The following is a 20,895-nucleotide window of genomic DNA, read 5'->3' as shown; positions in this document are numbered from 1 at the left end:
CCTAGGCCTGGCACACAGCAGGATGAGGCTGGGATGAACGCACACCTCTATGGAAGGAGGCCTCTTGGAGGTTCTCCCGCCCCAGGTAAGAGCATGGCAGGGGGGGAGCTGGGAGAGCTGTGAGGCTAGCGTGGGCATCACTAGGACTCAGATCCCACGACCCACCGGCTCTTGCCTCTCATGAGACCATGGCTCTAGCAGAGCTGCTCGCACAGACTCAGGGGTGGATGGTACTCCCTGGAGTTGTGGGGTGCAGAAACCCAACTTGCCAGCACCTCCTTCCTCTCCCTTCCTGCCCTGCCACCTTTCCCCAGCTTTGACCGGGACAAAACTGCCCCAGACTTTGACTCTGGGGCCCAGCCAGGCCCCTGGGACAGGGAACCACTCCCTCGGCCCCCCGGCCTCTCTCCGGGATGGTTGACGAAGGGTGCTGGGGCGCTTGTGCCAGCCTAGGAATCTGCAGGTTTTCAGCTCCCTCAGGATGATGTGGGTTCTCCACTTCTTCCAAACAGGCCTCATTTTCTCGCCCCTCCACACGCTCACACGCTTGCCCACATACCCCTTGGTGCCCCCCAGGTCCACGGGGCACCTGGGCAACTTTCCCAGCTCTCTTCAGATCCTCAAAGGAGTCTGGGCCCCTAAAACACCCCACGGGGTCCCCTGGTTGCTCGCGCCCTCCCGACCCAAAAGGGTTCCCGCTCTCACCTGTAGGGGGATGAAGCCGTCCAGGAGAGATAATCGGGGCTCAGGGCAGTGGGCCGGGGAGCCACAGGCTGCTCGATGGCGGCTTCCTGGCTGTAGGACTTGAGCAGCGAGGCTGAGCGGTTGGCCAGCATGGCCCGCTCGTTTCGGCGGAACTTGGCCCGGCGGTTCTGAAACCAGACCTGGGGGCAGGAAGGAGGGGTGAGCGGGCTGCTGAGGGGACCCAAGTCCTTTTGCACCTAGTATGTGCCTGTTCTGCCACCCACCCTGCACTGGCAGCTTCACCTCTCTGAGCCTCAATTTTCTCATCTGTAAAATGGGGGTGATAAATGGTGCCTGCCGCTGGGTAAGTATGTGTTGGAGAATGTGCAAGTGGATGAATGAAAGAATGAATAGATGAGCATTTAGCTGCTGTGAGGTTGTAATGCGAGAGGTGCATGCTGGGCACTCAGCTCAGGACTGGCACGGAACAAGCACTGAACACTTTTTTTTTTTTTTTTTTGTCGTACTCGGGCCTCTCAGTGTTGTGGCCTTTCCCGTTGCGGAGCACAGGCTCCGGACGCGCAGGCTCAGTGGCCATGGCTCACGGGCCCAGCTGCTCCGCGGCATGTGGGATTTTCCCGGACCGGGGCACGAACCCGTGTCCCCTGCATCGGCAGGCGGACTCTCAACCACTGTGCCACCAGGGAAGCCCAGCACTGAACACTTTAAAACGACTTTTATTTATCCAAATCCCATGTGCCAGGCACTGCTCTAAGCTACAAAGATATCAACTTCTTTCATTCTCGTAAGAACCCTATAAAACAGACCCACGTGATCCTCATTTTACAGGGAGGTACCTAAGGCACAGAGAGGCTGAGTAACTTGCTCAAAGTCACACAGCTGGTCAGTGGCAGGGCTTGGATTTGAACCTCAGCCCTCCTGGCCTCAGATGGTCCTGCTCTGAAACACCTCACCTTGGCAACTCCTTAACCCTGGGTGAGTGGTGGCTGCACTCTCCCCCGGGGGGCCCACGGATGGGCAGCACTCACCTGGACACGCGCCTCGCTGAGGTTGACGCGCCGGGCTAGCTCCTCCCGCACGAAGGCGTCGGGGTAGTGCGTGCGCTCGAACACGCGCTCCAGCGCCTGCAGCTGGCTGCTGTTGAACGTGGTGCGGTTCCGCCGCTGCTTCTTCTTCCGCTTGGCGGCGCCTCCGCGCCCGGGGCTGGGACACTCACCTGCGGAGGGGCCCGAGGGTCAGCGGGGCGGCGGACAGCGCGCAGTGAGTGCCCGCAGGGCCCCCAGCCCGGAGCTGCCGAGATGATCACGACTCAGGCACCAGCTCAGCGATGTGCTCTGAACCTTTTACCTGTGTCTCCCTCTGCTGATGGATGGTGCAGCCCGAGAACAGGAGCAGCTCCCTTTAATTCACTCCTTCATCCATTCCTTCACCCATCCATCCATCCATCCATCCAACCATTCTGCAACACATTTACTGAGTACCTACTGGGTGGCAGGCACAGGGTTAGGGCCCTGGGGACATAATGGTGAACAAAAGCAGCCAGGTCCCCATCCTGTGGAGCCCGGGGACAAGCACCCACGCCATGAGGGACAACTGACCTGGTGTGTGGGGGGGGGGGCCGCTGGAGATATCTACGTGTCCTCGGCTCCTAGCTCAGGCTCTGGGGCATGGTAAACCCTCCATGGGTATTTGTTGTTGAATTATATTAATATATTAAAAATGAGCAGTGAGAGTCACAGTTCCAAGGGTCCACTGCAGGCACCCACAGGTCAATGGATGCTCACAGGAATCCTATAGACAGGTGCTCTTCATGCCCCATTTACAGAGGGAGAAGGGAGGGGGGATGTTCAGCTACTATTTATTTCCACATTTCAATTTTACCCAAGGGCTGAACTGCTGACCCTTCCTCCTGCAGGGTCTAGCTCATTGTTCACTCCTCCAAGGAGCCCTCCCTGACCACCTGAGTCCACATGGAATCCCCTCTCCTCCACTGCACTCACCCAGCACTTAGGACCAACCCTGTCCAGTTCAGGGTCTGGTGTACCTTAATAAAAAATGTATATTTTATGGATAAATAGCAAGGTCTTACTATATAGCACAGGGAACTATATTCAATATCTTGTAATAAACAATAATGGAAAAATATATATATATATTTAACTGAATCACTTTGCTGTGCACCAGAAATTAGCACAACATTGTAAATCAACTATACTTCAAAAAAAAAAGAATATTTAATCAAACATTAAAAAATCTGGATCCTTAAAATTTGTACGGAGACACAATAGACCCCGAATAGCCAAAGCAGTCTTGAGGGAAAAAAACGGAGCTGGAGGAATCAGACTCCCTGACTTCAGATTACAATACAAAGCTACAATAATCAAGACAATATGGTACTGACACAAAAACAGAAATATAGATCAATGGAACAGGATAGAAAGCCCAGAGGTAAACCCACGCACCTATGGTCAACTAATCTATGACAAAGGAGGCAAGGATATACAATGAAGACAAGACAGTCTCTTCAATAAGTGGTGCTGGGAAAACTAGACAGCTACGTGTAAAAGAATGAAATTAGAACACTCCCTAACACCACACACAAAAATAAACTCAAAATGGATTAAAGACCTAAATGTAAGACCAGACACTATAAAACTCTTAGAGGAAAACATAGGAAGAACACTCTTTGACATAAATCACAGCAAGATCTTTTTTGATCCACCTCCCAGAGTAATGGAAATAAAAACAAAAATAAACAAATGGGACCTAATGAAACTTAAAAGCTTTTGCAAAGCAAAGGAAACTACAAACAAGACGAAAAGACTTGTTTGTTGTTTCCAAATGGGAGAAAATATTTGCAAACGAATCAACGGACAAAGGATTAATCTCCAAAATATATAAACAGCTCATGCAGCTCAAAAAATGGGCAGAAAACCTAAATAGGCATCTCTCCAAAGAAGACATACAGATGACCAAGAGGCACATGAAAAGCTGCTCAACATCCCTAATCATTAGAGAAATGCAAATCAAAACTACAATGAGGTGTCACCCCACACCAGTTAGAATGGGCATCATCAGAACATCTACAAACAACAAATGCTGGAGAGGGTGTGGAGAAAAGGGAACCCTCTTGCACTGTTGGTGGGAATGTAAATTGATACAGCCACTATGGAGAACAGTATGGAGGTTCCTTAAAAAACTAAAAATAAAATTACCATATGACCCAGCAATCCCACTACTGGGCCTATACCCAGAGAAAACCGTAATTCAGAAAGACACACGCACCCCAATGTTCATTGCAGCACTATTTACAATATCCAGGTGATGGAAGCAACCTAAATGTCCACTGACAGACGAATGGATAAAAAAGATGTGATACATATATACAATGGAATACTACTCGGCCATAAAAAGGAACTAAATTGGGTCACTTGTAGAGATGTGGATGGACCTAGAGACTGTCATACAGAGTAAAGTAAGTCAGAAAGAGAAAAACAAGTATTGTATATTAACACATATATGTGGAACCTAGAAAAATGGTACAGATGAACTGGTTTGCAAGGCAGAAATAGAGACACAGATGTAGAGAACAAACGTATGGACACCAAGGGGGGAAAGTGGGGCGGGGGGTGGCGGGATGAATTGGGAAATTGGGATTGACATATATACACTAATATGTATAAAATAGATAACTAATAAGAACCCGCTGTATAAAAAAAAAGAAAACAAAAAAAATGAAGAAGAAAAAAACCCTCAGTGAAGGGTCCACTTAAGATTTCTACGCTATTGTATGCACACTTTACCTCAAAATTCAAAAGTAAGAGAGAAACATAAATAAATATTAAATTTAATTTTTTAAAAATCTGGAGATTTCATGTAAGGAAAAAAAAAGTATATTTTAATAACCAAATAATGTCACTGCTTGTCACAGTAACAGATTCAAGCAAAAAGTAAAACAAACTACTCCCTTCTCCCGACTCTGCTCCCCAAGATTTACAAAGTTACAAATGTGTATTTAAAAAAATTTACAAGCATGAGATCACGCTGAACACATTGGTGCTGCAACTTGTCTCTCTCTCTCTCTATTTTTTTTAAAAATATTTATTTATTTATTTAGGCTGCACCAGGTCTTAGTTGCTGCGTGCGTGCGGGATCTAGTTCCCCGACCAGGGATTGAACCCAGGCCCCCTGCATTGGGAGCTTGCATTCTTACCCACTGGACCACCAGGGAAGTCCCCAAACTGAAGCTTGCCTCTTCCTATTTAATTTGCTCCAGAGATCACTCCACCTGGCCCAACAAACCCAGCCCTCTTTATTTGCATTAATTTCCATATTATATTTTCCCTCTTGTTCTCTCCCTCCGCATATCAGAACAATTTTTAAATTAGCCTTTGCTCTATCCTTCCAGCATTGCTTTTTAGAAAAATATATTATTTATTTATTTATTTATTATTTATATTGGCTGTGCCGGGTCTTAGCTGCTGCATGCGGGATCTTTGGTTATGGCATGTGGACTTCTAGGTTGCAGCATGTGGACTCTTAGCTGTGGCATGCATGCGGGGTCTAGTTCCCAGAGCAGGGATCGAACCCAGGCCCCCAGCATTGGGAGTGTGGAGTCTTACTCACTGAACCATGAGGGAAGTCCCCAGCATTGCTTTTTGCAAATATTTTTTTCAAGTATAATATTTTCTCCCCCTCTTCTATTGAAAGATAGCAGACCATGTACTGTTGTGTATCTCCCTTTTTTCCCACTGAGCAATACATCCCAGGGATTCCTCCATCCAGTGCAGAGAAGTCCTGCATGTACCTTCTCACAGCTCTGTACCACTCGGTTGTGCGAATGTACCGTGGTTTAGTCAACTAAAACCAGAGCCCTGTGGATGGGCACGTAGTGTGTTTCCAACCTTTTGCAATTAAAGAATGCCACAATTAATAACCTCGTGCAAACATGATTTTCTACTTTTGCCAGTGAATATTTGGGACAGATTCCTAGAAGTGGGATTGCTTGGCCAGTGAGTAAAATGCTAGATGTGGCCAAATCCCCCATAACGCTTCCCAGCAGCGGTGGATAGGAAGGTCAGTTTTGCCCACAGTTGGGCCAACAGGATGCATTGTGAACCTTTTGGATTTGGGGCCACACCTTGTATTTTTGCTTCCTCAGTTACACATTCCCTTTATACGTGCTATGTTCTTCACACGATGCTGAGAAGTTGTTCAGCTGAGCATCTAGAACATTCCAGGCCCAGCCACGGATACCACTCAATCCTGGCTTTTGAATGAGCTCCCAGGTTAGCAGGGTTTATTGACTCTTGAGCAACCGGCTGATTCGATCGGAGGCTAAATTGTTCCATGAGCCTGGTAAGTAATTGCATCGGGGGGTAGGGTGGGGGGTTGTCAGGCAGGAATCAGGCAGGATGCCCGGAAAAAGATGACCTTACTTGGTTTGGACCAGTGGTTCTCAGCAGAGGGCAATGTAGCCTCCAGGGGACATCTGGCAATGTCTGGAGACGTTTCTGGTGGCCTGGGAGAGGGGGCGCTCCTAGGATCGAGGCAGAGGCTGGGGATTCTGCTCAGCACACTTCGATGCACAAGGAAGGCCCCGCGTCAGGGAATTCTCTGGTTCACCGTGTCCATAGTGCTGAGAGAGAGAGAGGCCCTGGTTTGGAGGGAGGGCCAGTACGTTTCCCCTTTGGGAAGTACTGCAAACGTGGGACACATCTGGGGGTGGGGTAGGCAATGGCAGGGAACACGGAGCGGCCCCGGGCGAGCTGGCCTCTTCTCCTGGACCCGCTTCAGTCTTCACTCCTCACCCCTTTCCTCCAAGAAAAGGTGAAGATGGATGAGAATGTCTGGTGCCAGTGAACGTCTCTCCACCCCCGGCTCCCCACCCCCTTGAGCTGGAAGAAACCTTAAACTGAAATAACAAGGGCTTAGCGCTGAAAACCTGTGTGATCAAGAGCCTGAGAGCGGACAGAAGCTTCTGGAACACCAGCCATCGCGAGCCGATTTCCGCCCCCCTTCAGGCAATGCTTCTTGGGCACAAACCCAATGCAGGAGGCATTTCAGCCAAAAAAGGAGAATTTTTCAGGAAATTTAGCAATTCAAAACTGAGGGTGTTGAAATGAAAATCATTTTGCGGCCTCGGCCCCCTCCAAGTGGGCGCCGGAAGGAACAACTCTGCTCTTTGGCCAAACTGCGTGGTGCCTTGGAGCTGAAACCCTCACACAAGGGCGCTTAACACCCCTCCCAACAACCCCAGACTCTCGCCACCCCTGATACCAGCTAGTCTCCACTGGTCTGGAGTCACATCTCCCTGGGGGTTCCCATCAAGGCAGCTATGATGGGATGCGCTCAACAAAAGTTGGTTTGGGGGCTTCCCTGGTGGCGCAGTGGATAGAAGTCTGCCTGCCAATGCAGGGGACACGGGTTTGATCCCTGGTCCGGGAAGACCCCACGTGCCACGGAGAAACTGGGACCACACGCCACAACTCCTGAGCCTGCGCTCTATAGGCTGCATGCCACAACTACTGAGCCCACACGCCTGGAGCCTGTTGCTCCACAACAGAAGCCCCCGCTCAACTAGAGAAGGCCCATGCGCAGCAATGAAGACCCAATGCAGCCAAAAATTAAAATTAAAATTAAATCTTTAAAAAAAAAGGGCTTCCCCGGTGGCGCAGTGGTTGAGAGTCCCCCTGCCGATGCAGGGAACAGGGGTTCGTGCCCCAGTCCAGGAAGATCCCACATGCCGCAGAGCAGCTAGGCCCGTGAGCCATGGCCGCTGTGCCTGCGCGTCCGGAGCCTGTGCTCCGCAACGGGAGAGGCCACAACAGTGAGAGGCCCGCATACCGCAAAAAAAAAAAAAGAAAAAGTTGGTTTGGGCAGGAGGGATGCCAAGCGCTCTGTCTGCTTCCATCCACTGGATCCTGGCATCTGCCCTATGAGGCACTGGCCCATTTCACACACTGGGAAACTGAGAGGTTCACCCAAGATCACACAGCGGGGACTGGAGTCCGTGTCTGTGGGAAGGCTCAGGCAGCCCGGGTTGTGAGCCTGTCTCCGAGGGGGCCGCCTCCCGCGGTTCCCAGGGAAGGTGATGTGGGGGTCTGTCACACTCTCCGCCCCAGCCCTGGGAGACACCATGGATCATGTCATCTCACTGGTGCGGAAATGCCCCCGAGTCTCCATCCTACAGCCCCGGGAGGAAGACCTCACCTCTGGGAGCCTTGAGGGACAGCAGCTTGCCCAAGGTCACACAAAGTTCCTGGAGGACCTGAATTTAACTCAGTGCCAAGAGCATAGTAATCGCTTGATATATGTTCACCGCTCTTGGCATTCTTCCTTGTGTGCAACCCTCTTCCCGCCTGAAGACAAAGATCTTTCTCCCTCAGCCCCGCCCACAGTAGAAAGATGGTTCCAGTCCCTGCTGTGGGCAGAGGCTGAGGAGAGGCAGCCGAGGTTCAGGAAGATTCACGCAGCGTCTTGGAGGTGACCCAGGACTCGAACCCACAGCTTGGACTCAGCCAGGGCTCTTGGGCTGGACTCTGCTTCCCAGCAGATGTGCTGGATACTCGTTACCATGAGTTCCTGAATCACCCCCTGAGAAGTGGATTGGGGTAGGCGTGTGTCCTCTGGGGGTTCCACGCCTGAGCTTAAAGCATTTGGAAAATAAATACTCTTGAAGCCTCAGGCCAGCGAGTACTGGGACCAGCTCCGTCCAAGTCAGGGCTGTGCCCAAAGTTTCCTTTTGTTCCGTAAAAGTTCTGCTTTCCTCTGGGATTGAAAATAAAGCCTGAAACCACCTCCATTTACGTGGGCTGTTTAGGGGCTATTGTGAGGGGCGGGGATCAGGGTAGAGCAAAACAGCCTCACGTAGGGGAGGCCAGCCATGCTCTCTCCCGTATTACATTACAGTGAAAAAGAAGTGACTGGCGCACAGTTTTCTGCCATTAAATTATTTCACACATACAATTTACTTGGCTGACTTCAGGCCAAAGACATTTAAAAACTCTGCTCTCGGCCAAATGATCAAGTGTTCCTGGCTCCCTCTCCTGCACCCATGGTTTTTCTTATTCCGTGTAATTTAAGGGTCTAAATAGTCTGGAGGGAATTAACTGCAAATTCTTCCTAAGACAAATAAATCCGGCCTCTTCGTTTCTGCCTTTCTCAAGCTGTTGAGAGACACTCTCTGTTTGTTTTTGCTTCAAATAGTCAGTTTGTGCCTGACCCTGGGGCCACGGCAAGCTCCAACCCAAATAAATAACTTTTATTAATTAGCATTTATTCTGACCGAATAAGCAGCCTCCCCCCACCCCAAATGTGATCTCTGCCAACACGTTCACAAAAATAAACAACGCGTCCCCAGGACCTTGACGTGGATTTAACAAATTAACACTGTGCCTTGGTCAAAGGAGCTTCGAAGCTGCAGAAATATTTACAGCCAGAAAAGTCTGAGGAAGGAAGTGGAGGTGGGGGGCACAGAGAGGCTGCCCCCCTCCCCAAACACCCGGGTCTCTTGGTAGAGACTTGGGTTCCTTTGAAAGACCCCTGGGAGAAGGGCTCCGACAGGAATTCCGGAAACAGTGTTCCTAGCTTCTGCGAGGCAGCATCCCTGGCTCAAATGCCACCAGGAGAGACTTGGGGGAGAATCTCACCTCCTCAGATAGGAAATGAGAGGCAGTACAGGCAGTAAAGAAGCCGGGGTCCTGGTTTAGGACCTTAGGCTGGCCCTGGCGCACCAGCAGCGTGGCAGTGGATGAAGGCTTTATTCTGTCCCAGCCTCAGGAATTGCGCTGAGAAATGGAAGTAACAGGAACCACCTCATCGAACCCTCACAACCGTCAGACCTGCGTGCTCCTAGCCTGATTTTACAGATGAGGAAACTGAGGCACGGGGTTAAGCAACCTGCCAAATCCATGTGGCCAGTCAAGGCTGGAGCTGGGACTTAAACCTGCGGATTGGCATGGAGCCCAGGCTTTTAACCAGTTTGGCATGGGCGGCCGGCCCTAAGAGTACCCCCAGGTCTTCATGCAGTGAGATTCTGGGGGTCTCTCCAGGGGCTTAGGGTGAATGGGTCAGCCAGGAAGAGGGGGGCTTAAGGCAACAGGAGCATCTCTAGAGCTGGGGTCTGTGCTGGAGTCCCCGGCACACAGGGCAGGGGTCTGTCAACAGCATGCAGGGTCGGGTGGCGTCGAGGGGGTGGGGCATGTGAGACCTGTGAGGACAGAGCCAGGGTCACACCTGGCACCAAGTGTGTCACCCACATTGGAAGGAAGAAAGGAAGGCTGGACAGAAGGGAGGAGGAAGGAGAAGCAGCATGGAGCCTGCAGCCATCTGGAGAAGGGCGCCTGGGCTTCCAGGGAGCTTCCCCAGGAGGCCAGCTCTGCCCCAGCCAGAAACTCAAACAAGGAGCTAAGAGCTGCTTTCATGTTTGGACAGGCCGGCCTCGGTCCAGGACACTCAGGGACCAGGGCTAAGGCACAAAGGGGGGTGAGATCACACAGGTGGACTTCCCAGTATCACCTCCCTGGAGGCCCCCAGCAACCTCAAGATGGGCGGCAGGGATGCCTCTGCCTCACAGAGGAGAAGAGGGAGAGAGGCCCAGAGAGGGGCTAGGACCTACCCAGGGTCACACAGCGAGTGAGAATCCTCCCCCTGCCAACCCCAGGTCCTTTCTTCTCTCCCCACTTGTCAGAGAGAACCGAGGGAGGAGATAGCCCCAGCCTCCAGCCCAGCCCTGGACAAACTGATGGTGAACATGACAGAAGGATGGGGTCTTTGTCTTGAGGGTTTTTGGGCTCTGTCCACTGGATGGGGCCCCTCAGGCCCCCTGGGTGGGCAGTGGCAGGTCAGGGGGGCTGGGGTGGTCTCAGAGCTGCTGTCCCAGGTTCGCAGCCTCCCTGAGGTCAGGATTTACATTGGACATGCACATCCTCTCCCCTGAGGACCTCTGCCCGCTCCGTTCGTGGGCTTGCGACTTCTCTCTGCCTCCCTAGCTCACCTTCAGGTCTCAGCAGAATGCCGCTTCCTCCAGGAAGCCATCCCAGACCCCCCATCATAGCTCTGTCACGTTGCAGCGTATATGTAGGGTCATTTGTCTGGCAGGGACCGGAACTTACTGTTTTCTGTCTCTCTGGGACCTGTCACAGGGCCTGGCCCAGGGTAAACTCTCCACAAATATTTGTTGAGTGTTGAGTGAGTGAATGAATGAAGAGATGCACAGACAAATGAGGAGGCCCTGAAAGAGCGTGGGAAGACTTCAGAGTCTGCCCCGGTCCCGGCCTGTCTCCAGGGTCCAGGTTCTTCCTTATGGAGCCATAGAGACCTGGCCAGGGCTGAGTCATGACAGCATGTGTCACAGGGTAGGAGGGAGGGGCTTGGGGCAGTGGGGGAGGGGAGTCAGCCACCAACACCCACTGTCCAGCTGCCCCTCCAAGGATGTTTCATCTCACTCATTTTGAACAAAAACCCAAGGTGCTGATACATTTTTATAGCTACCAGTCTAGAGAAGGAGAAAATGTCTCAGGAAGGAAGGTGAGGAAGGAAGACACAGCGGGGCCCAGGGAGTCAGAGAGGGTCCCCTGGGGCCCTATCCATGTCCCCATGATCTCACAGGCCTCAGACAGCACGTAACAACCCAGGGTCACGGGCCACCTCAGCCTGGGACTGCTGCGTCCCCCACCCCCTCCCAGCCCGAGGCCAGTAACCAGCATGGCTATGAGGAGGCCTCTGCAGGCTTGGGCTTACCCTGGAGTCTGGAGGAGGCCGGGGGAGGCCCCTGCATGTCCTCTCGAATCCTCAGCAGGGTCCTGGAGGGAGCCGCAATGCATCTGGGTCTCTCTGGGGTCTAGAACCTCTTCCGTACACACACTAAGGACGTGGCATGCTGCACACACTTCCCTCAGGCCACTGGACCCCCCCAAGAGACCTCAGTGGAGGGGCCAGTGTGCCAAGGTGATTTGCCTTACCGGAGAGCAAGAGTTCCTGCCACCTCAGGGCCTTTGCACATGCTGTTCCTGGCCTAGAGCACTGCACCCCTTTTGCCTGGCTAATGTTTCCCGGCCTTTAATCTCAGACTAAATGCCCTGTCCTGGAGGGGTCTTTCCCAGCCCTCAGACCAGGACAGATCTCCTTGTTACAGGCTCCCGGGCCCTCCTCCCTCCCCAGTACATCTGTAATTAAGTCATTCTTCTGTTTTGGTTTTCTGCTTCATGCTTGTCTCTTCCATTCCATTCTAAGCTCTAGGAAGGTGGGGGCTGGGTTTGCCTTGTCACTGCTGTATCCCCAGGACTGGGCAAGTAGTTTGTTTTCAGAAATATTTCTGAATGAATGACTATATAGATGAAGGAAGCCCTCATTCCAAAAAAGGGATGAAAGTCTCAACTTCCAAAGCCAGTTCCCTTTACCCTCAAAAGGGCCAGACAATGGTTTCTTGGATATGACAGAAAAAGCACAAGCAATTAAACAACAAAAAAAAGAGAAATCGGACTTCTTCAGATTTAAAACTTTTGTGAACACCATCAAGAAAGTAAAAAGACAGCCCACAGAATGGGAAAACTATTTACAAATCATATATTTGATAAGAGACTTGTATTTAGAAAATATCAAGAACTCTTGTAACTCAACAATAAAAAGACAAATAGTCCAATTTAAAAATGAGCAAATGATCTGAATAGACATTTCTCCAAAGAAGATACACAAATGACCAATAAGCACATGAAAAGATGCTCAACCATTATTAGCCATCAGGGAGATGCAAAGCAAAATCACTGTGAGATACAACTTCACACCTACTAGGATGTCTAGAATCAAAAGGCAAATAATAACAAGTGGTGGAAAGAATGTGGAGAAATCAGAACCCCCAGGCACTGCTGATAGGAATGAAAAGTGATGCAGCCACTTTGGAAAACAGCCTGGCAGTTCCTCAAAATGTTAAAAATAGAGTTAGCATATGACCCAGCAATTCCACTCCCAGTTGTATACTCAAGAGAAATGAAAACATATGTCCACACAAAAACTTGGATACGAATGAATGCTCAGAGCAGCAACACTCATAAGAGCCCAGAAGTCGAAACCACCCAAATGCCAATCCGCTGATGAGTGGGTACCCCAAGTATCCATACAATGGAATATTATTCGACTGTAAACAGGAACGAAGTCCTAATCCATGCCACACCAGGGATGACCCCTGAAAACATTACGCTGAGTGAAAGAAGACGGTGCCATTGACAAAAGGGCACCTAATGTGCAATTCCACTCATATGAACTGTCCGGAACAGGCAAATCTATAGAGACAGAAAGTAGATTAGTGGTTGCCAGGGACCGGGGGAGGGTGATGGGGGTGGGGTGAGGGGGTGAGGACTAAAGGGTGCAGGGTTTACTTCTGGGGTGATGAAAATGTTCTAAAATCGATTGTGGTGATGGTCGTACAACTGAACAGACTAGAAATCACTGGATTGTATGCTTTAAATGGGTGAATTGTATGTTATGTGAATTAAATCTCAATAAAGTCGTCATACAAGAACACAGAAAAAAAGGGAGGGGGTAGAGAGAAATACTGGGATTGGCTGAGAATAGCAAGGAAAGGAGATCCCCGGAACGCTTGGTGGGGATGTGACCGGGAGTGGGGAGGACAGAGTCTCTAAGGCCCAGATAGTGGCTCAGTGCTGCCTGGGAAGCCCCAAAGCCACTCTGGGTCAGGGTCTTTGGGGAAATGCTCAGTAAGACAGCTGCCACAAGGGGGGGGGGCGGTTCTCCGGACAGAATATCTCCACGTGGGGGCCGCCACAAGGGGATGCATGAGGCCAAAACTTCTTCAGAGACCCAGGAGCCTTTGAAAAATGTGATCATTGGGCCCAAGCAGGGAAAATGGGATGAAGCTACCAGGCAGAGAACATGTGTGTCCTATTCTTAGGCACAGAGAAGGGTGGGAGGTCAAAAGCCAGATACCCCTGACCATCTCAAAGGCTCTGGAGTCCCCGGAACCTCCCCTGCTGCCCCCAAAACCTCTGGGTCTGGGGCCTGATCAGCTCCCACCTCAGCATTCCAGGACCCAGAAGTTCACGTCTGTGGTCAGCCCTGTCTTCTCTGTTCCCGACACCCGCAAACCGAGCTCCAGAAAGTGGGGGCACAGGGCTGGAACGGGGGTACAGGGGATTGGGAGCCCGGGAACCAATCTGGAGGAAGAGCAGCCCTTTGCTTAAAATTTGGCCTAAGAAGAGGGCTAGCGTCTGTCCCGTCTGGTTTTAATCTAAGGTTGGTGGCCAAATGCCAGATTTATTGTAAAACCTACATTTTAATAAGGGGCTGGTATCTGGAGGAAAGTTCATTAACCATTTCCAGACCAGGGTGAAGTTGCTGCTCAGGGCTCATTGTGGGGTTTCCTCTCCCAGCTCTGAGCTCCTGGGCCTCTCCAAGCCCACCGCCAGCACCTGCTGGGAGTCAGGGCGAGGGCTGGGGGTCGGGCGCAGAGAAGGTCCGATTTCGTGTGGCTTGGTTCTGAAACAAAGCTGCAGATGGCTCCGGGGATCTCAAGCCTCTTACGCTTGTCTTCCCAGGACTCAGTCCTGAAGGATCCTTACAGATTATCTGTCAAAGACCCTCACTTAAAAACAAAAAATTTTTTTATTACTATTATTATTTTTGGCCGCGCTGCGTGGCATGCGGGGATCTTACTTCCCCAACCAAGGATCGAGCCGTGCCCCCTGCAGTGGAAGTGCAGAGTCTTAACCACTGGACCACCAGGGAAGTCCCCAAAGCCCCTCATTTTTGCCGATGGGGAAACTGAGCCATGAGGAGGGGCAGCGGCTTAGCCAAGGGCTCCCAGCAAGGCAGTGGGACCCCAAGTTCTGTCCACTGACGTCCAACCCCCTGAGAACACACATTTTTCTCCTTCCTGCTCTCTCTCTGTTTTGGGGTTCCCTGGGGAGGGGCGTGCAGGAGCGCATCCCTGACCCAGCAATTGGGCACGGTTGGCAGGGGGCGGGGCAAACCAGCAGCCCAGCAAGAGAGCCAATGGTTGCCTCTCCTGAGCACCTGAGCTTGAGGAAAACGTTACCCTGTGTGTCCTCAGTCAAGAGAGTTCCCTTCTTGGGCCCTCGGTTTCACCATCTGTGCACTGGGGCAAGTACAGTATCTATGCCTCCCTCTCAAGCTGACACAGAGGATGGAACAGTCCAGGGCTTTCCCAAGAACATGCTAAACGCGGTGGGCCACACAGATGCCCACTACCCTATTACTTTTCTTTCTTTTTTTTTTGTGGCCACACTGCACGGCATGCGGGATCTTAGTTCTCTGACCAGGGATCAAGCCCGTGCCCCTTGCAGTGGAAGTGTGGAGTCTTAACCACTGGACTGCCAGGGAAGTCCCCTCACTATTACTTTTCCAAAATGAAACCTAGGCCGTGACTCATTGGTTCTCCCTCCATTTCAGTCATGAACCCCTTGAGGAATCTGAGGAATGCTATGGACCCTTCCCCAGAAAAACACAGGTGCACACAGAAGTTTGCATGTAACTTTGTTGGCTGGGGGGAGGGGGGGCGGTGGTTCACAGACTTTCTGAATCGTGTGCACAGACCGCCACACTAAAAAGTCAGTTTGATGGAGAGTCAGCTTTTGTGCCCCAGGAGAACCTGTCCCTTTGCCCCTGTTTCACCTTGGGGTCCCTTGCACAGCTCCCCACAGATAGCAGCTGAGATAAAGGCAGTGCCCATCGGTCCCTCTTCCGAGGTTGGCGGGACCTCCCCTGACCCCAGCTCTGGGTTGATGCTGTAACTCCCAGAGAGGCTGACCTTTAAAGCATCACCGCAGGTTTTTATGACCCATCTGAGTTCCAGGCACGCTGGAAGATGTGAGTTTGAGGTTCAGCTCAGAGAAGCTCCAGGCTGTCTTAGTGTTTCTGCTGCCCTGCTCACCACAGTGTGGGCATGTGGTGAGGACAGGACCCCCACTTCCCACCCTTTTTTTGGGGCTTCCATTTACTGAACTTTTATTGTGTGCCTGGCACTGGGTTACAAAGCCCTGCCTTCTCCAATGCAGAAGGCGCTGTTGGTAAGCCTTGCTCTCAGTCGGGGCCAATGAGGTTCAGAGAGGTGAAGTAGCTGACTCAGGTCACACAGCCAGGCAGTGATGAAGCGGGAGCTTATGTCCAGTCTGTCTGTCCCCTAAGAGGCTGGCATCTGGCAGTGGAAGCTGCCCTCATTAATCATTTCCAGACCAGGATGAAGTTGCTGCTAAGGACCCACTGTGGGTTTTCCTTCTTCCATTTAAGAGCTCCGGACCTCTCACAGCCCACAACCAGCACTTGCTGGGAGTCAGGATGAGGGCTGGTGGCTGGGTGCAGAGAGAGACCACTCCAATTTCCTGTGGCTTAGCTGGCCCCTCTGTTCTACTTGAGCAAATCTGAGTGTTCTGCCCACCCACCCCCACAGGCTCATGGACCCTGGTGCCTTCAAGGCTGGCTATCCTCTGCTGTGTGTCAGCGGGGTGGGCGCCTGTCTGTGTTCCCGGCCTCCACCAGCCTCACCGGCAGGGTGCACCCAGAGCTTGGGCACAGTGCCATCTGTGACATCTCTAACTGGTTCCAGTCACACCCTCAGACGACAGTCAACCCTGACTCCAGAAAATTCTCTATTGCAGCGAGTCATAATCCCTTTCCCTGTGGGTCCCCCAGTTTATGCTCCAAGTGAGGGACAGCACAGGGGACTCTTCCCCAGGGCCACCTTGCTAATGTTTGAAGGCAGCTTTTCCAATGCCTCTCCTGTGATTTTGGGAGCCTGCCCTGTCCCCTCACCACTCCAGTGGCCTCCAGGGGAGGGGCTGATACCAGATCTTCCAGATTTCTCAAAGGGTGACCACTGACCCTTTGCTTCAAGACTCCCTGGGAAGCTCATTAAAAAGGGACATTGTGGGACTTTCCTGGCGGTCCGGTGGTTAGTACTCCGTACTTCCACTGCAGGGGGCGCGGGTTCGATCCCTGGTCAGGAGCTAAGATCCCACATCCCACGCAGCGCGGCCACTAAAAAAAAAAAAAAAAAAGGGACGTTCCCATCCCATCTCCAGGGATTCCGATCCAGCAGGCCCAGGGTCAGCTGAGAGTCTGCAGCCCAGTCTCCCTCACCTGCAAGGTTAGGAACCACAGGCTTCAGTGCAGCAAACAGAGGATGTCATGACTCGACACGAAAAGTGCTGATCCACCAGCTAGCTCTACACTGGTCCATGCAGCTATCTAAAGTCAAATTTACATTGATTAAAGTGAAATAAAAACATAAATCCTGTTCCTTGGTCACACCCGGCACACTTCAAGGACTCAATAATAGCCACTGTGGCCAGTGGCTGCCAGACCGAAAAGCACAGATAGGGAGTATCTTCCTCATTACAGAAAGTTGTATCAGATAGAGCTGCTCTAGATATTCTAATTTTTCTTCTTCTTTTTCCTTTTAAAGGACGGGGAAGAACAACAAAGCCCAGCACTGAAGGACTTTTTAAAAATTTTATTTATTATTTTTTTTAAGAAGCAGGTTCTTGGGCTTCCCTGGTGGTGCAGTGGTTGAGAGTCCGCCTGCCGATGCAGGGGACACGGGTTCGTGCCCCGGTCCGGGAAGATCCCACATGCCGTGGAGCGGCTGGGCCCATGAGCCATGGCCCCTGAGCCTGCGCGTCCGGAGCCTGCACATCCGGAGCCTGTGCTCCGCAACGGGAGAGGCCACAACAGTGAGAGGCCCACATACCGCAAAAAAAAAAAAAAAAAAAAAGAAGCAGGTTCTTATTAGTTATCCATTTTATACATATTAGTGTATACATGTCAATCCCAATCACCCAATTCATCCCACCACCACCAGCCCCCCCTTTCCCCCCTTGGTGTCTATATGTTTGACCTCTACAACTGCGTCTCTATTTCTGCCTTGCAAACCGGTTCATCTGTACCATTTTTCTAGATTCCACATATATGCGTTAAATATACGATATTTGTTTTTCTCTGTCTGACTTACTGAAGGACATTTGAAAGGAAAAAATCATCCCTAAACCCCACCATGCCAGCATATCTATTAAATTTTTGGCAGACTTTTGGACCCATGTCCACATGTTTGCAGTTCACACATGAGTCCACTTACAGTGTGCATGAATATCATTTCCTTTTTTGGATGGGGCATTAAGAGGCCACCATTAAGATCAGACACACCCAGGGACAGCATGTTTGGTTGAGCAGGTTGTGCACTGCACAATTCCATGGCAGCATCCCTAGAGACTACAGTGTGACTGGTGCCCCCTATAGCTATGCAGTGGATAACCTGCTCAATTGTACCTCTCTTTCCTGGAAATAGCCGCATTCAAGTCCTGGCTTCACCACACACCAGCTACATGAGCTCTCTGGACAAGTGGCTTCACCTTTCCGAGACTGGGTTTCCTCACTGCAAATGGGGCTGGCAGTACCTAAAGTGCTTAGACAATGTCTGGCACCTAGTAAGTGCTCAAGTAACATTAGCTATTATGTGGGTGACCGGTATTACCTCACCATTTCACGGAGCAGATTCAATGTGACAGTTCAGATAAAGTGTTTCTTGCTGTGGGTGGCATGGACCAGGGCTGAGCGTGTGGTGGATGCTCACTTAACCTCCACCCAAACCCCAGCTGCTTCAGTGGAAGGTCTTACAGCCACACCCTCCCCTGTGCCAGGACTTTCTGGGTTCTTTCTCAGCACCAGGTCAGTCAGAACAGGCTCCCCAACAAAAGCATAAAAGGTGATTCACCCAGCACAGTGTTACACACCAGACTCCGGAGTTAACTTTCCCGGGTTCATATCCCAGCGTCACTGCTGTGTGATCCTGAGAAAGTTACTCCTTTTCTGTGCTTCTGTTTTCCCATCTAGAAAATGGAGCTAATGATATCTCCTTATAGGGTTTTTGTGGGGATTAAATGAGTTACCATATGTAAGGTTCTTAAAAGAGTGACTGGGACACGGTAAGTGCTGAACCACCTTAGCCATTGGTACATTTACTTGGAGTCAGATGGGTCTAGGTTTGAGTCCCAGACTTGCCATATTGTGGCTGTGCCACCTACTGGCAAGTTCCTTAACCTCTCTAAAACTCATGTTTGTATCTGTTGAGCGGACACTCTGACTATTAAGAGGATCAAGGATGCACTGAAGCCTTGCTCCTAAACAACAGCTTGTAGGACACTTTTTCCCCAGAGCTGTCCCGAATGTACCCGAGGAATCCGTCCTTCACGGATGCTTCTGGAGAAGCTGGGCTGGATCAGGTAGGAAGCCCTGCCACAGTCACAGACTGAACTCGCCTCTTTAGTATCAGTGCCTGGCACATAGTAGGTGTTCAATAAATACTCAACAAATACATATATGGTTGACTGAACGGAACTTGGGTCCCAATGGGGAGGTAATTTCAATTCTCTGTCCATCCAAACATGTGAAGACCTCCATGCACTATAGACTGGGTGAACTGTTACAAGCTTTCCCACTTCCCTGACCCTCTTATCTGCAGAAATATATTTACTTACTTTTTTTTTTTTTTTTTTAATTTAGGGGTCAGAACATGAGCCAGAGAAATCCCCTCTGGAAGGGAAAGGCTTCAGCCTGGTGCTCAAGGCCAGAGGAATGGGGGCATCATTCTACCCCTGGAGGGGGAGGAAGGGGAGAGTCGGGTGGGGGGAGGGGGAGGGGGGAGCCTGGGCTGGAGCCACAACCGCTGAGACTGCTTGGAAGGAAATGGATGGCTGGACTGGACTAGAGGGGCAGGCGCCAGGCTACCCTGATCCCCTCTCCAACTGGGGCCACCACCCTCCCTCTTCCTTGAGCCCCCAAACGCTGAGGGAATTTGATCCCAAGCCCAGTTTTGTCTCCAGAGCCCAACAGCCTGGGTTGGAATCCCACCTCCTCCACTTGCCAGCCCTGTGACCTCGAGCCTGTCACTGCTCCTCTCTGGGCCTCAGTTTCCTCCTCAAGAGGGCGGGTGATGGTCCCCATAGGATGCCAGCGATGTCAGAGGGTGCATCCATCGCAGCACTGACAAAGAGCCAGAGCTCTGGCCGCCCAGGGCTGAGCCCTCTCCATCCTGAGCCCCTGGAGACGGCGCAGGCGTCTAGGGGAGACTAGTCTTTCAGTGTCTGATGTTTACGAGGCTGACCTCCTCTCCCCCCACTCAGCATCTCAGCTCCTCATTTCCAGAACAAGGAAGGCTGGCAGGGCTGGGAAAGCCCAGTCTTTCCACAAATCTTCAGAGGTTTTCTATGAGACACTCTTCTAGAAAACACGGGGCAGAGCTGCAAACCCAGGGAACCGCCCCCAACGCGAAGGCCCTGCGTGAGGCCCCCTCCGCTGCAGCCAGAAAGGGCTGGCCCAGCCTGACAGCACCGCCCTGCCCTCTGCCTTCCTTCTGCTCTCAATTCCGCCTCCATCTAGTGGTACTAAACCGTCCCCTTTCCATGCCCCCACCCCCCTTCTTCCTAACCTCTCCTGCTGAGAGTCCAGGCACTGAGACCGGGGAGCTCTGGGGGCCCAGCTCCCGTTGCTCCCTTTACAGGACCCTGAGGGAGGCCCAGAGGGGAAAGCAGAGCACCCCAAGGCTGCCGCGGCGTGAGGTGGGGCAAGCGGCTGCCCCGCAACCAGGGCTGGGGACCATCCTGTGGTTGACGCAGATCTGGGGCCAGGCTGGGACAGGCCTCAATGAAATCCTTGTATTTCACCCGCCGTGGGTGAAAAGCCCCCTTCCGAACCCAGGCGTTAAAAAGCGGCCAACCCCTACTTTTCCTTTGCCCTATTTCCTGCTCCCCTCCCCCCATTCTGGCATTTCTCGGTATGGCCCGAGCTCCTCATCTTAGGGGAAGCTCTGACTCAGAACTTTAAAAAATCTTACACACAAACTTAAGAAAACAAACTCGGGGGCGAGGCTGGAAGAGTCCCCGGCCCTTGTAGGGGGCGTGGAGGGGCTGGGCTTTCCGAGAGGGATCCTGCCCTCGGGGGACCCCACCCGCGGGAGCCCAGCGTGCCGGGGCACTGTCGGCGCTGGCTAGTGGGCGGGGGTGGGCGCTTTTCCGCACCCGCGGGTCTGGGGTCGGCCCCGGAACCCCGGGGGTGCCCGGCGCGGCGCGCCAGCCGCCGCCCGCCCCGCCTGGCCATGTGCGCTCCAGCCCGTGCGTGCGAGCGCGCCGCGCCGGTGGCGGCCAGAGCGGCGCCGCGGCACAT

At 52.0% G+C, this 20,895-nt stretch overlaps 1 protein-coding gene across 1 annotated transcript in view; it reads right to left on the bottom strand.

Annotated features, from left to right (window-relative positions):
- The window catches only part of PRRX2 (paired related homeobox 2), a 21,668-nt gene extending 773 nt beyond the window's left edge, over positions 1-20,895 (bottom strand). Inside the window, exons 1-4 of the mRNA XM_089912656.1 lie at positions 20,681-20,895; positions 7,689-7,831; positions 1,734-1,921; positions 706-884 (exon numbers count right to left, since the gene is read on the bottom strand). Coding sequence (XP_089768782.1) covers positions 706-884; positions 1,734-1,921; positions 7,689-7,831; positions 20,681-20,895 — 725 coding nt within the window. The remainder of the gene's footprint in view (positions 1-705; positions 885-1,733; positions 1,922-7,688; positions 7,832-20,680) is intronic.

Source organism: Delphinapterus leucas, chromosome 6 (genome assembly GCF_059928025.1).
Source record: "Delphinapterus leucas isolate spDelLeu-1000000601 "Yukka" chromosome 6, BTC_Dleu_Yukka2, whole genome shotgun sequence".
In the NCBI taxonomy this organism is placed as follows: Eukaryota; Metazoa; Chordata; class Mammalia; order Artiodactyla; family Monodontidae; genus Delphinapterus; species Delphinapterus leucas.
The sequence above is the reverse complement of the archived record's forward strand: the minus strand, read 5'-3'. Positions and strand labels throughout refer to the sequence as shown.